The sequence below is a fragment of the Carassius auratus genome, unplaced genomic scaffold (assembly GCF_003368295.1).
Source record: "Carassius auratus strain Wakin unplaced genomic scaffold, ASM336829v1 scaf_tig00002058, whole genome shotgun sequence".
NCBI lineage: Eukaryota > Metazoa > Chordata > Actinopteri > Cypriniformes > Cyprinidae > Carassius > Carassius auratus.
Genome location: NW_020523427.1, coordinates 50,278 through 64,943, shown reverse-complemented (window position 1 = coordinate 64,943; position 14,666 = coordinate 50,278). Strand labels below are relative to the sequence as shown.

Genomic DNA, 14,666 nt, shown 5'->3' with positions numbered 1-14,666 from the left:
CACGCTGGACGCGTTCCCCAAAAGTTCTCGACGCAGCTCGAGTTCCTGAAGAGGAACCAAGATATAATACTGACCTATTTTCCTAGATCGCCAAAATGTTATTTCCACTCGTGATTAGATTTTGCATATTAGTGTTCTCTGATCTCGGTACAAAAATAACTTTTCCACTTTTTGATTCTTTGTAAAGTTTGGTTCTTTGTGAAGTTTCGCAATGTCAAAACATGTAAGTAGTATGGATAATCCAGATAATTACACATAATACCTTAACCTTTATCCTTTTATTTTGTGATCTACTCAGGGGCGTAGCCGTCATTTCAGAAGTTCATTTCATATATATATATATATATATATATATATATATATATATATATATATATATATATATATATATATATATATATAAAATACAAAATTCAATATTGCTAATTATATTGTATGTTGCTTAAAATTATATATATATATATATAGAGAGAGAGAGAGAGAGAGAGAGAGAGAACTAGAGCTGTGTATATATATTTATACTTACACACACACGCGCGCGCGCGCGCACACACACACACACGCGGGGTACGCCCATGGATCTTTGTTTGGGGTCCAAACTTGTATTTTATGATATAAAAAACATGTTGCTGAATACAAATCCAAATAGACATGTACTACAGTCTGAGAACCAATAAGGGAATCTTATTGTTAAACATATTATTAATTTTTATTGTGTAAGTAAAATTGTATTTGGGGCGGGGGGCTGGGGGATGGTCTCAGTGAATTTCGTTACAGGTTTGCCAAATATGACGTTAGTTCATGTTTCCTGGTGTGAGCGTAGCCTATAATAAACGTGAATAGGTTTGAGTACTCCCTCATTGTGGAAGCGAGTCAGGGACCAGACACACATCGACCATGCTGCAGCTGAAATGGGTACGGTAAGATAGTTTTGGTGTTCATGTACCGCTTATGTGTTCTCTTTGTAATGAGGTTTATTCAGTCAACTTTTTATTGCATTTACACGTGTAATTAATATGCCTTGAACCTATAAATCATAATAACGTTTATTATTAGTAGTAGTAGTAGCAGCCTAGTAGTAGTAGGCTATAATTACTAGCAGAATAATGTTCATGTAAAATTTTATAAGGTGGTTTTATTGGCAGCTGGAAATATAAACATGATATTGCACTTTCTCTGTCGTCCTATATGTTGATACATTTGTGAAATTAACTGAAGCGCTTTTATAATTTTGCAACCTCTGACTTTTTCAGTCAAATATTTAATTGGGTGCTTGCTTATTCGTATTCTCCGGTATGTGACTTCTCTCACAGTGTGTCTGTATGCAGGTATTCTCCGTTATATATCTTCTCTCGCGGTGCTCTGTGCGTGAGGCTTATGTGATCAGGCGTTCCGGCAAGGCCGAATCATCAGATGAGTCTTTTTCGGGATGTAGGTTTATACTTCTTTAATACCAGAATGTTTTTTTTATACTAGATTATGTGCACTTAATGTATAAATTATTATACAGTTCTAAAATTAAGCTGTATGCAATTAGTATATAGCTTCAAACCACTTATTGTATTGGTTTAATACATATGAATGTGCATCCAGTATGTTAATTAAAAATGTGCATATGAAGAAATAAATAACATTTGGTTTTCATTGACATTTTAAGGACTCTTTCGCTATATGTTTATACCTAAAAAAAAAATTGTTTTATTGTACTTAAAGTGGACCCCTGAAGGGGTAACATAGCATGGCCAAGAATGTTATAGAGAGTTACCACAGCTGCTACCAAAGGTACCTATATGTACTGCATGAGTTTCTGTTTCTGTGGGCTGCTATTCATAAGTGGTCGGCCATATTGGATACACAGATCAAGAATAAAAAATTACACTGGGTGTCAGTGTAAAGTCCAAGACCATCGGCTCTATTGGGGCATTTACTAAACAGCAAAACTTAAATACAAACTTAACGAGAACACTTTAAATTTATAGAAATTAATAGAAAATGTAAACGACAGTTTATATTTGTAATATTTTGTAGAGTGAACTGTGATTGGTCTTTTCTTAGATACGCCACCATTTATAGTCCTGAAAAAATAATTAGCATTTTGAACTTTTTAGAATGAAGCCTTTCGATTAATCAGTAAAATAATTGTATTTCATAAAGATTCATTATGACCTCATTTTAATCACAAACTTTTAAATGAATGTCATGAAAAATGTTAAGCATAACTGATCCTAGATTAAACATGTTTTAAAAAATTTGAAAATTTACTAGGTTAATGTGCAGTCAGAAAAAAAAATTATGTGATAAAAAAAAAATAGCCATTTAGTTTGACAGGTCTTGAAATGTATAAAATGTACATCACATGATGATGTGTTAAATGCATGCAATAACTTTGTCTTCAAGCCATGTGAAATTAAAGAGGTTTCACATTAGTTTGATTTGAGTTGTTGAGCCAAATCAACTAATCCTACCTAATTGTAAACGTCAAGACAGCACTCTAGTTTATATATTTTAGTGGAGCATGGACAAAAGAGCAATTGATCTTGCTTGATCCATCATTCATTGTTCATTCTAGAATTTAATTTCATAATGTCATTTGTTCGTTTAAACGTTCTAGTATAAATGCATTCACATTATTATTTTATTATTTTTTTGTAATTAAATAATTTCACAAAAATTGGTAGTAGTAATGAGCAAGGAATATTCAATAAATTGTTTCACTTACTGTTGCTCTCTCAGCTGGTGATTGAAAATTAAATAAATATTTGCTTTGCTCTACCCTAATTCAATACTGATATATGCAGAGAACATGAATTGCATACATGTGTCAGGGCAGAGCACATACAAATGTTTGCAAAAGCATAACAAGCTTTGTATTTTGGTGATGTGTGTTTTTAGATTTAAAATATCTCTTTAATCTGTATGTTCTATGTCTCTTCTCTCTTAAACTGTATTCGGTCCCCGAAGTTCTCTCTGACCACCCTTTTAACAGCCTGTCAGGTTCCTGCAAAAACAGGTGCTTTGAACTAGTGGAAAGTGAACCCCCGAACTGTCGCTGTGACAACCTGTGTAAAACATACAATACTTGTTGCTCAGACTTTGATGAGCATTGCCTGAAAACAGGTAAGAGCTACAGTATCTACAGTACATTTTTTACCTTTAATTTTGGAGATACACCAAAGTCTGAGGCTTTATGGTGTAAAATGAATTAGAAATGTTTAAGATTTTGCACTGTTAGGTCACTAATGAAATTGTGATATTAATGTCTCATTTGAACAGATGAACATGGAAAATTCTCAAATCTCAAAAATAAAATAAAATGTATCAAGGTTTTCCACAAACTTGAGGCGTACCAAATACTTAGACATTTTCAGTCTTGTTTTCTCAAATAATGATTCTCAAATTAATGAAGCATTTTATTTATTCTTTGACCCCACTGTACTTTTTGTCTGTCTAAATGACAGATGCACCTCAAATTGCTTGTACCAGGCTGTATCAGTTTCCCTAATTTCACATTGCTTTGGTTTTATCTACAAGAAGTTTTAAAGACATTTTTTGTGCCCTTAGCGGGGGGCTTTGAGTGCGGTAAAGAGCGATGTGGTGAAACTCGTAATGAACAGCATGCCTGTCACTGCTCAGAAGACTGTATGACCAAAGGAGACTGCTGTACCAACTACAGGTCTCTCTGCAAAGGTAGGAGGTTTTAAGGTTATTTCTGCAAACTTAATCTGAATGTAATTCGCAGAATGATTAGCAGAAATAGTTTATGTGGTGGAGTACTCTTTTTGATTTAGAAGTGCCAGTCACCCATAGCTGTTATCTTTTATCCAAACTGTGCATCATGGATACAGTATTTAAATAATTTCCCATCAAGTTCTTAAGATAAACCACTACAGTTATAAAAAGGTGGGGGTTGGAATGCTTGTGAGTAACTGTAGAGCAAGAGCACTGTATTGCCTCACCATCAGACGTATTTGCATGTCTATCAATGTCACCATGTGCTTTATTGACTGACTTTCTCCCTTTATTAGGTGATGCTCCCTGGTTGCAGGGAGAGTGTGAAGAAATTAAAAGTCACGAGTGTCCAGCTGGGTGAGGGACATCACTGAATGGGCTGCCTATCCACCCCACCTTTTATATTCAACACTTTAAGTGTATAACTCTTATATCTTAGGTTACAGCTGTACTTAACATACTAGAAGATAGGCTTTTTTATGCTGTGAAGTCCTGAATGATGGCAAACACTGTGGTGTTAAAATATGGATTTTGGGCTTCTGTGTGACCAAACAACCATCTGGGATGACAGGGTGGTTTGCATAACAATTAATGTTAATGCATGGACATTAAGTGTGACTTTTTGAGCCTAATCATATGAATGGTGCCTATGGAAGGCTTGAAGGCTGTAAAAAGAACTGTCAAATTAAAGGCTTACCTGTCTACACAAATATGGGCAAATTTTAGCAACAAATATTAATTTCATTTTGTTTGTATTTGGTGTACTAATGTTTATTTCTATGTATAGGTTTGTTCGGCCACCTGTCATCATGCTATCTGTTGATGGCTTTCGTGCGTCTTACATGAAAAGAGGACGCATGGTGATCCCCAATATCGAGAAACTCAGTAAGACTTATGTCTTGTCATAAAAATTTAAAATAAAAACTGCCCAATCACTGGCCAACAGTGTACAGCAGTTGATTTTGCAATTGAGTTTGCCTGTGGTAAACACTGGATCTCAGACAAAGTAAAATTTGGGCCCATTCTTGTTCAGAGAACATGTTCATGTATTCCATGTGTGCTAAATTACCTCATTAATTGTACTAAACTGATTGCCTTTGGCTGATTCTAATAAAGACTTAATTTCTAATTTCTCTTGTAGGGTCATGTGGAACTCATGCACCATACATGAGACCTGTGTACCCCACCAAAACCTACCCAAATTTGTATACAATTACAACAGTATGTATTTAGTTTGTGTACTTTGTGTTACATTTTTGCTCATAAGTGTATATACCCCTTGCATAATCTGCTAGATGTTTATCTTTAAAAAAAAAAAAGAAAAAATAGGGGGGAGTTTTTGTGGTAGGATTAAAATATTAATATTATAGATAATATTATTTCTGTTGCCTCTAAAACCATTTGCTTTGAACATATTTCTTTTGTTTTTTCTTTGATTTAGGGGCTTTATCCTGAGTCTCATGGAATTGTTGGTAACTCCATGCATGATCCTGGCTTTGATGCCAACTTTAACATTCGTGGGAAAGAAAAGCTCAACCATCGTTGGTGGGGAGGACAACCTGTGAGTTGCCCTTCAATATCTTTTTTTTAAGCACAGTTCATCCCAAAATAAATTGTGTCATCATGTACTTGTCACGATCATTACATGGAGTGCCCATGAACTTTTGTAGAGGGCACTCCAATCAGGACCATTCCACATCAACCACCAGATGTCACTCGAACTCTAGCACCTCTCATCTGTTGCACCACACCCGAACTACATTCCCCATGAGTCACTGCATCACAATCACCCTGCCACACCTGCACATCATTTATCAGCCAATTTCCTTGCCACACCTGCACCTCATTTACACACACATATAAGCAGCACACTCACTCTCACTCTCTGCGAAGTCTTGATTTGCTGTGTCTGTCATTTCTGAGCGTTTCCCTTGTGTTTGAGCTCTCTGTACCTGACCTTTGGATTGTTTATACCAACTCTGATTCTCTGCTGCCTGTCCCCGACATCTGCTTGTTCCTGTTTTCGATTCTGGTTATCCCTATATACCTGACGCCGTTGCTGATCATTGCCTGTCTGACCATTCTCATTAAAAGTTCTGCACATGGATCCGAACCTCTATGTCTCATCATTACAGTACTCACGTTCCATATAGGACTGCCTCATAATATTTGACTAAACATTATTAGTCAACTGATCTGGCTAATAATTTATGTCCGGAAAACAGTCGTAAGTGGGGGTAAAGGATGACCTTCAAAAGGTTGCCAGACTTTACTGGTAAACGCTTGTCTATCGTTTATCGACAATCAACATGTTTTATCATTTAAAACATGTAGGTGATTAGTAGCCTAATATTAGCTATGGCTGCTCATTTTAATATTAGAGTTAACTTAGATAAATGTGCACTTTGTATTTTGCACTTCCAAGTTTGCTTGCAGAGGGTGGAAATTAAATCATACTGAAGTACATACTTTTATGAAGAATATCTCTTTGGATTTGAGACTTTAGTCTTTGCAACTCTTCAGATCTTCTTTATGCACCAAGAGCTTGTAACACATTTAAAAAAATTAAATCGCATCACATAAAGTGATGTGACATTCAGCCAAGAATGGTGATCCATACTCAGAATTCGTGTTCTGCATTTAACCCATCCAAAGTGCACACAACACAGCAGTGAACACACACCCAGAGCAGTGGGCAGCCATTTATGCTGCGGCGCCCGGGGAGTAGTTAGGGGTTCGGTTCCTTGCTCAAGGGCACCTAAGTCATGGTATTGCCGGCCTGAAACTCAAACCCACAGCCCTAGGGTTAGGAGTCAATCTCTCTAACCACTAGGCCACAACTTCCCACATATCCCTTTAAGTGCTTAATTTATGTTTTAATTTCTTATTATTATGGTATAATATTTTTTAATGTAGTACAATGTTACAAATAACATTCTCAGCCCTGAAACTCAAACCATTTTCTCTCTGTATATGCATAAGAGTAATTAAATTAATAAAATAAACAATTGATTAGTTGACTAATAGCTTAAACGAATGACCACTAGTTGGCTAGGAAAATCTTTTGTCAGGGCCAGCTCTAGTTCTCTCTCTCTCTCTCTCTTTATATATATATATATATATATATATATATATATATATATATATATATATATATATATATATCTGAAATGAACTTCTGAAATGATGGCTACGTCCCTGAGTAGATGTACCGTATTTTTCGGACAATGAGTCGCACCTGAAGTCGCATCAGTCCAAAAATACGTCATGATGAGGAAAAAAAACATATATAAGTCGCACTGGACTATAAGTCGCATTTATTTAAAACCAAGAACCAAGAGAAAACGTTACCATCTAAAGAGAGAGGGCGATCTATGCTGCTCAGTGGTAGGCTACAGGAGCACTGGGCAGCATAGAGCGCCCTCTGGCAACTGTAGACCGTAATGTTTTCTCTTGGTTAATTTCTCTTGGTTCATGTCAAATTAATTTTGATAAATAAGTCGCACCTGACTATAAGTCGCAGGACCAGCCAAACTATGAAAAAAAGTGCGCCTTATATTCCGGAAAATACAGTAAGTAAACAACAGTCAGTGCTCTCTGGTAATCTTGACATTAAATCTAGCTTTGAATTTGAAATATGCTCAAACTTCAACTGTAAAAGTTCAATCCAGTGGTACTCATGTACATATGTAGACTACTTTAAGCCATATTCATATCACCATGGTGAAGTCCTGGCCTAATGGTTAGAGAGTTGAATTCATAATCCAGACATTTGCGAGTTTGAGTCTTAGGCCGGCAGGAATTGTGGGTGGGACTAGTGAATGTACCACGTTCTCTCCAACCTCAATACCACGACTGGGGTGCCCTTGAGCAGGAGCTTCGGACTGGGGGTAAAACCAGTACTGATTACCAGGGCCCCAAAGGAAGAGAGGGCCCTTGAAAAGTCTGGAATATATATTTATAAAGTATATTAGGACTTTCTGTGTATAGGGCCCGGGATCTTGTGCAGTGCCCCTGCCCTTGAGCAAGGCACCAACCCCCAACTGCTCCCTGGGCACCTCAGCATAAATGGCTAACCACTGCTCCGAGTGTGTGTTCATGGTGTGGATGTGTGTTCATTGCTGTGTGTGTGCACTTTGGATGGGTTAAATGCAGAGGACGAATTCCGAATATAGGTCACCATTGGCTGCATGTCACATCACTTTCATTTTAAACTGTGAACCATTGTGTTCAACCATTCTGTTGACGAGAGATAATAGATTATAACTAGTACCTCAGTGGCACAGTATTTGTTCATAATGTCAGTGAGATTTTTAGATCTTGTGCAAGCTACATGAAAACAAAAAGGACATCTCCAACACATCTGTCAGCTATTAACCCAACAGCTGGAGCCAATTTACTTTTTTCAACTTTATTTCTTTTGGCTGATTCTATACCCTACTGACTTAGCTATGACGGTAAATGAGGCCATCATAGATGGAACTTACCCAGTCTCGTCTCTGCAGCTTTGCCAAAACACTTGTGAAAATTACCCAACACATAGAATGATTGTCTCTTATTTGTGAATTTGAATTCCTACAATTTGTTTAGTTTAGTAATTTTATATATGAAATGAGATATGAAAGAAAAAATATTTCCACAGAAGACACAGAACACATGTTGTTTGATAACTTTTATTCCTTCCATTTCTAGATCTGGATAACAGCAGTGAAACAAGGAATAAAGGCTGGTACATTTTTCTGGCCAGTGTAAGTCAACATGATCCAAAGTCAAATGCAAACAATGTCTTTTTGAAGATCATATTTAACTTAATTCTGTAACATGGTTAATCAAATAACTTGTGTGTACCATTTATGTTATGGACATTAGCTGTAGCTCAAATTGTGTGGTTTGTTGAGGAGAGGGTGCCATTTCATGATTTTAGCCTGGTAGATATTTAAATGTAGGAAAGAAATCCCATAAACGTATAACGGATGAGAACTTATATCTAGGAACCATAATGTCATGGAGACTTGGAGGTAGGCATGTGTGCCATTAAAACAAACTCCCACAACACCCTAGAAACCACAAAGCAATGACATGTGAAGTTTGTACAGGCAAGCACCACACAAACTTTCTTAAAAGAACATGAAAATCAAATTATACAGCTCGAAGAAGTTCTTCAAGCCTAAATTACAAGTTAATTGCAAGATATCATAAAACGGAGGAAATCACGTGAATGTTTTTGTTCTGATGTTCTCTCTGGCAAGTCCTGGACTTGCCTGGGACTGCAACACAAATGGTCCCCTCATCTGCACTTACAAAGGGCCTTTTTTTTCACTTGGACTTAGACAGAGACAGCTTGAACTGTTTTACTAGTAATTTATGAGAAAAGGTTCTATGTGTCAACTGCATTCCACATTCACCACTGTGGATGGGCAAAGTGCCTTTAGAGCTACTTGCTTAGTCCTCAATCCTTGAAGAAATTAAATTTTTCATTTTCATCTGAGCCCATAGGTTGAGGAGGCCTGATTTTAGCGCATTAATTTACATAATATTGATACAACTGGAAAGGAGGTCAGGAAAAGTGGAGGGGGTAGTGGAGAAAGGGTTTCCTGTAGAGATTGACTGAAATAATCATTCCTGCTCCGGAGTCTCTCAATGCCCTACATAATCACTCAAAGACTCTTAACCGTATACATACATATTTACTCTTACATATTTAATTGTACTGCCCTGCTGAAAAATCTTTTGGAAAATTTAAGTTATATATAAATTATATATGTGTATGTACCAGTTCTGATGTGTGGTGCATTAACAGTGGGATTCCATTGGAAAGGAGAGTTCTGACCATGTTGCAGTGGCTTCACCTTCGGGATACAGAGAGGTCTGTATGTACTTAACACCCCCAAAATGCCTTGTGAATATTCATTATTGTTTGAACAATTAATTTTACTCCACAAAGAGCATATTCAGAGCTCTGTGTTTTATAGTGAATGTGACATGAAACTTTGCCTACAGAAACATTGCTACATGTATTTCTTTTTTTTAGGTTCATGGAGTTAAGACTCATGTTATTAGTTTTTATTTGCCTTAAGGTTAGACTTTGCCTTATAGTAACTCTGACCCTACAGCAGTACTGTCACTGTTTGTTTTGTTTTATTTTTTGGGTGAGGGGGGGGGGGGGTTAAAAGGTAACAGTGTGTGTGTGTTTGCAGGCCATATGTTTATGCAATGCATTCTGAACAGTTGGATTCCTATGGCCACAAACTAGGACCCCACAGCACTGAGGTAAGCAGAGTCTACAGGAAATAATAATAATTAATAATAATAATTCCTTACATTTATATAGTGCTTTTCTGAGCACTCAAAGCACTTTACTTAGAATGGGGTAATCTCCTCAACCACCACCAGTTCTAATATGCTGCAAATGTAACAGTAATGGAAACAAAATCTCAACCCAGATACAGACTCATTGCAAAAACTGCTTACATTCACTTTCTATAGTGTGTGAATTCAAATTTAGTTTCAAGCAAATCTGAAGTTTTAAGACTATTGATGTTGCTGGTGTATATTTGACATTGAGCATTACACAGATGTTGTTTCATTCTACAGATTGACAGTGCACTGAAGGACATTGATAAGGTGATTGGTCAGCTAATGAATGGCCTGAAACAGATGAAACTGCACCGTTGTGTCAATATCATCTTGGTTGGAGACCATGGTACCACATTAAGAAATCCTTGTTTGTGGTTTCTATAATTATACAATTTTATTTGTAGATAAATTATAAATATTTTATATATATTTCCTTCTTCAGGCATGGAGGAAGCTCATTGTGACCGGACAGAATTCCTGAGCTCATACATGTACAACACTGAGGACATCATCCTAATTCCTGGGTCTCTGGGAAGAATCAGAGCCCGAAATCCAAACAACTCAAAATGTTAGCAATTAAAAAGCAGAATGAGTTCTGGCCTGCCCTGGCCTAGTTATCTTAGAAATCACAACATCTTGTTAACAGGAAATATTGTTATGCGTTTTTATATATATGCCTGGGTTGATCCACATAAAAATAATCTGACAATTTGAGAAAATAATTTTTGTCCCTTAAAATCAATTTGTTGATGTTGTTGTTTTTACAAATTTGGTTAAATTTTAAGTTTTGTTACATTTCTTTTTTTTTTTAACCCAACATGAAACCAAATTTACATTTGTGACACAATCAGCACACGTTAGTCCTTAGAAAAATGTTTTATACTAAATGTGCCTAAAGAATTTTCCCTTTGTGGCTGATGTGTGAGCTGGGTTAATTAAATGTCACATTACAAGAGAAAAATGTGTTGAGAGCATGTGAATTTGTAAGGACATTAGAATAGATTACAGTGCACAATTTATAGAAATTAATTTGTTTTAAAAGTATCAGGCATCAAAAAAAAATTTTTTTTCTCTCTCTAGATGATTCAAAAGCAATTGTAGCAAACCTCACGGTGAGTGACTTTCTGTAAAATACTTTATAATAGTATGCTTTTGTAAATTTACATTATACTTTACCAAACCTTTTTATAAGAAAACTGTTTCTGTTTGTCCAAATTAAGAGACTCCATAATTAATGTGATGACCTACATCTGTTTTTACTCTGCTCTTACATATCTGTGAAGTTGAGCAGAACATAAAAAGTTAGATAAAACTCTTTGCAAAAATATTTTCAATAAACAAAGTTAGTTTTGAGGAAATTCTGATATTATTTATCTGAATTTAGTCTCAAGTAGTCTCTAAATATATTTTGGGACCACTTAATTGATTAATTTAAAATGTAATTTCAGTACAGAATGCACTGTTCTTCTTCACAAACATGAAACTTGTTTCTCCTACAGTGTAAAAAGCCAGACCAGCACTTCAAACCATACTTGAAGCAACATCTTCCCAAACGTTTGCACTATGCCAACAACCACAGAATTGAGGAAGTTCACTTGATGGTTGAGAGGAAATGGCACATAGCACGGTATATTACCTACCACATAATAACATTTCAGTCTTCATGGCTACAATGGTTAAAATGTCCAAGTTTCTTGATTGATAGAGATGCTTAAACCTACTATGCAAAATAAAATTAAAAAAATTCTAATAAAAATACCAAAACATCCCTAAAACAAGATAAAAATTAGTTAAAATGTTGTGTATCACGAAAAACAAAACAAAAAACAAAGATTTTTTTTTACAGCACTGATTAATCAAGTTTAATGTTAATTTAAGTAAATATTAGTTTATATATATATTTGCATTCCTTTTTGTAAACTGTTACCCTTTTGTCTTATTTTAGCATGAACCTAAATTTCTCACTTAGATTTCTGCTTAAGAAAAATGTGCCTAAATCAAGATATATTCTCTGAAAATAAGTATTAATATCAGTTTTGCCAGTGATTTAGATTTGTCTTGTTTTAGGTTTGTTCAGATATTTTGCTGTTCGAAAAATACTAATAAAGGAAATTATTTTTATAAATAAATTATATGCAATAGAAGTACCTTTTTAGTTTGTCCCTTGCCTTAGATGCTCCTAATGACACCATAGACCCTAGTATGCTCATTTGATACTTAAATGGGATCCTATAAACTCCAAAAAAACTAAACAAAACAAAAAAACGATGAGGACACTGTAATTATCCAATAATTTCCAATGCTTCCAGCATAGATGTGGATGCAGAAACAGAGAGGCAGATCCAGAAACAGTACCTTACAGCAGGGTTCAGACAACCTCCTCTGTTTAGTTTGGCCGACAGTAGAGCCCCAAATGAAAGCAAGCATTGAGGCAGACTGGTGGAGATATAGTCCTGTCTAATTGGTGGTTCCATGAAGTGATCTACTTTATAAGTTGGGCAGCCTAGGTCTTTTCATGAAACATAGCATTAAATTAACTAGTCAGGTTTTAAAAACTGAAATCAAATAAAATATTTACGAGCAGTTTCTCATTTGTTATTTGAAAATGCCACATGGGACGAACACTTATTGCTGGAATCCCTGGATTTACTGTAGTGTATTCTCTCCACTGAGTAAAAATGAAGGGTTTACAGTCGGGTGATTACTCAGGTTTAGTGTACTCAAGTCATTTGGGTTCTGCCACGTAGCTTTACCCAGCATGCTCAGCAACTTTTAAATACTGATTTATTCTAAGGAATTTAAACAGTGGACTTTTATGTTTAGCCTAGTATTTAAGCATTTCATCTACAAATACTAACTTGTCGTTAAAAATTCATTGACTCTAATAAATAAATATTTGAAACAAATTTTTATGTAGGAGTGGGAGGAAAACAAGGTTTAATGTTTATATAGTTGAAAAATGTTTCTCATTGACATGAAGTACCCTCAATTTCTCAGTGATGTTGTGTCTCTCTGATAAAGGAAGTTCTATGAATCAAAAAGGAATCCAGGGAAATGTGGGTTTGCTGGTGATCACGGATATGACAATAAAATCAACAGCATGCAGGTTTCTGTTTTTATTTTCATATATATTTAACTGAAAATGTTGTGTTAAACGTTGTGGTTAATTGGTGACTTTGATCTACTTCTCAGACCATTTTCCTTGGGTATGGACCATCTTTCAAATTCAAGACAAAAATTCCACCGTTTGAGAATATTGAGCTTTATAATGTCATGTGTGGTGAGAACATCTTTATTTTCTTCATTCTGTAGTGTTCCTGATTACAACATTAATTTTGAGTTTCAGTACAAAAGCACTTCTCTATATTCATAGTTTTGCATAATGTAAACTCATCAAAGCATAAACAAATTTTTGCAAAGTTAACCACCATAGAAAAACTTTACAGTGGCCTGACATTTTTACATGTAAACATGTATAGTTGTAATTAAATTAAATTTGAGCAGGACATGCTTTAAGGAAGTTTAATAATAAATACAAAAACGCATACAACACCACGCTGCTTAATTTATTACCCATAATTATCTTATTTCTGCTTGCACAATATTTCTTTATATTAATCAATGTATTAGTGGCGTAGAGAGTAAAGTGTGTCTGGCATCAGGGATCAGTTAGGTATGATATGAATTAATTAAAAGGAGATAATTTAATATAAATGTAATTCGAATTCAAATAAATTCCTTTCTATTTTTCAAAAATGAAGAATACCCACAACAAATATGTAAAAATTGTTCAATACCATAAAAATGCATACTTGGCAACTCTAATAACTTGTTTTTTTTAATGCTGTGCACATAAGATATTTTGCCTCCATGTTTCCCAGATCTCCTTGACTTGAAGCCTGCTCCTAATAATGGTACTCATGGTAGCCTTAACCAGCTCTTGAGGGCCCCTGTACACATACCCAGCATGCCTGAAGAAGTGTCCAAGCCAAACCCTGCAGGACCAATCACATCTCTTAACGTTGACCTGGGCTGCACCTGTGAAGACAAGGTCAGCAACAGAGTATTTTCAGATCTTGATAAATCTTCTTACGTGTCTATTAGGATATGTTTATTCTGAGAACTTAAAATTATATGTTTGCTAAGGATTATAATTACTGCCATTACTGTTGTTCATACTTAAATAATATTTAGTTTTGATGTGTAACTTAAAGCATTTTCCGTTTTTATCTGGCGTGCATAAAACAAACTCAAGCAGTTTCACTAAAGTATGGACCCACATCTTATTTTGGGACCCCTTGGGAACCACTCAGCAGTGTGCTAGCCACCATCTAGAGTGCTATGTGATCGCATAGCAACCATGGGCAAGCACTACATTCTTGAGAAATTATAGAAGAATATTGGTTTCTGTTGAAAAATGGCAGTTCAGGAATATTGAGCACCATTTTATTATTGGAGTATTAATTAAGAGGTGGATAACTAGACTCTAAAGTATCTACTGTTACATCTTACATAATATCACAATTTAATTTGAATTGCCAAACACTCAAAAAATCTCATAAAGTCTGCTTCATGTTCAT

The 14,666-nt window shown here is 35.4% G+C and overlaps 1 protein-coding gene across 4 annotated transcripts in view; it reads left to right on the top strand.

The window, feature by feature from the left end:
• Positions 1-803: 803 nt before the first annotated feature.
• The window catches only part of enpp2 (ectonucleotide pyrophosphatase/phosphodiesterase 2), a 32,252-nt gene continuing 18,389 nt past the window's right edge, over positions 804-14,666 (top strand). For 3 of the 4 annotated variants that reach the window (XM_026242826.1, XM_026242824.1, XM_026242828.1), the window contains exons 1-18: positions 804-915; positions 1,329-1,431; positions 2,962-3,117; positions 3,562-3,687; positions 4,026-4,086; positions 4,517-4,614; positions 4,871-4,950; positions 5,171-5,290; positions 8,422-8,477; positions 9,530-9,595; positions 9,927-9,999; positions 10,324-10,432; positions 10,529-10,654; positions 11,167-11,198; positions 11,586-11,713; positions 13,108-13,192; positions 13,279-13,366; positions 13,968-14,137. In XM_026242826.1, coding sequence (XP_026098611.1) covers positions 898-915; positions 1,329-1,431; positions 2,962-3,117; positions 3,562-3,687; positions 4,026-4,086; positions 4,517-4,614; positions 4,871-4,950; positions 5,171-5,290; positions 8,422-8,477; positions 9,530-9,595; positions 9,927-9,999; positions 10,324-10,432; positions 10,529-10,654; positions 11,167-11,198; positions 11,586-11,713; positions 13,108-13,192; positions 13,279-13,366; positions 13,968-14,137 — 1,695 coding nt within the window. In that variant the 5' untranslated portion in view covers positions 804-897. Of the gene's footprint in view, positions 921-1,328; positions 1,432-2,961; positions 3,118-3,561; positions 3,688-4,025; positions 4,087-4,516; positions 4,615-4,870; positions 4,951-5,170; positions 5,291-8,421; positions 8,478-9,529; positions 9,596-9,926; positions 10,000-10,323; positions 10,433-10,528; positions 10,655-11,166; positions 11,199-11,585; positions 11,714-13,107; positions 13,193-13,278; positions 13,367-13,967; positions 14,138-14,666 lie in introns of all 4 variants that reach the window. The other variant, XM_026242825.1, reaches the window with a different exon arrangement.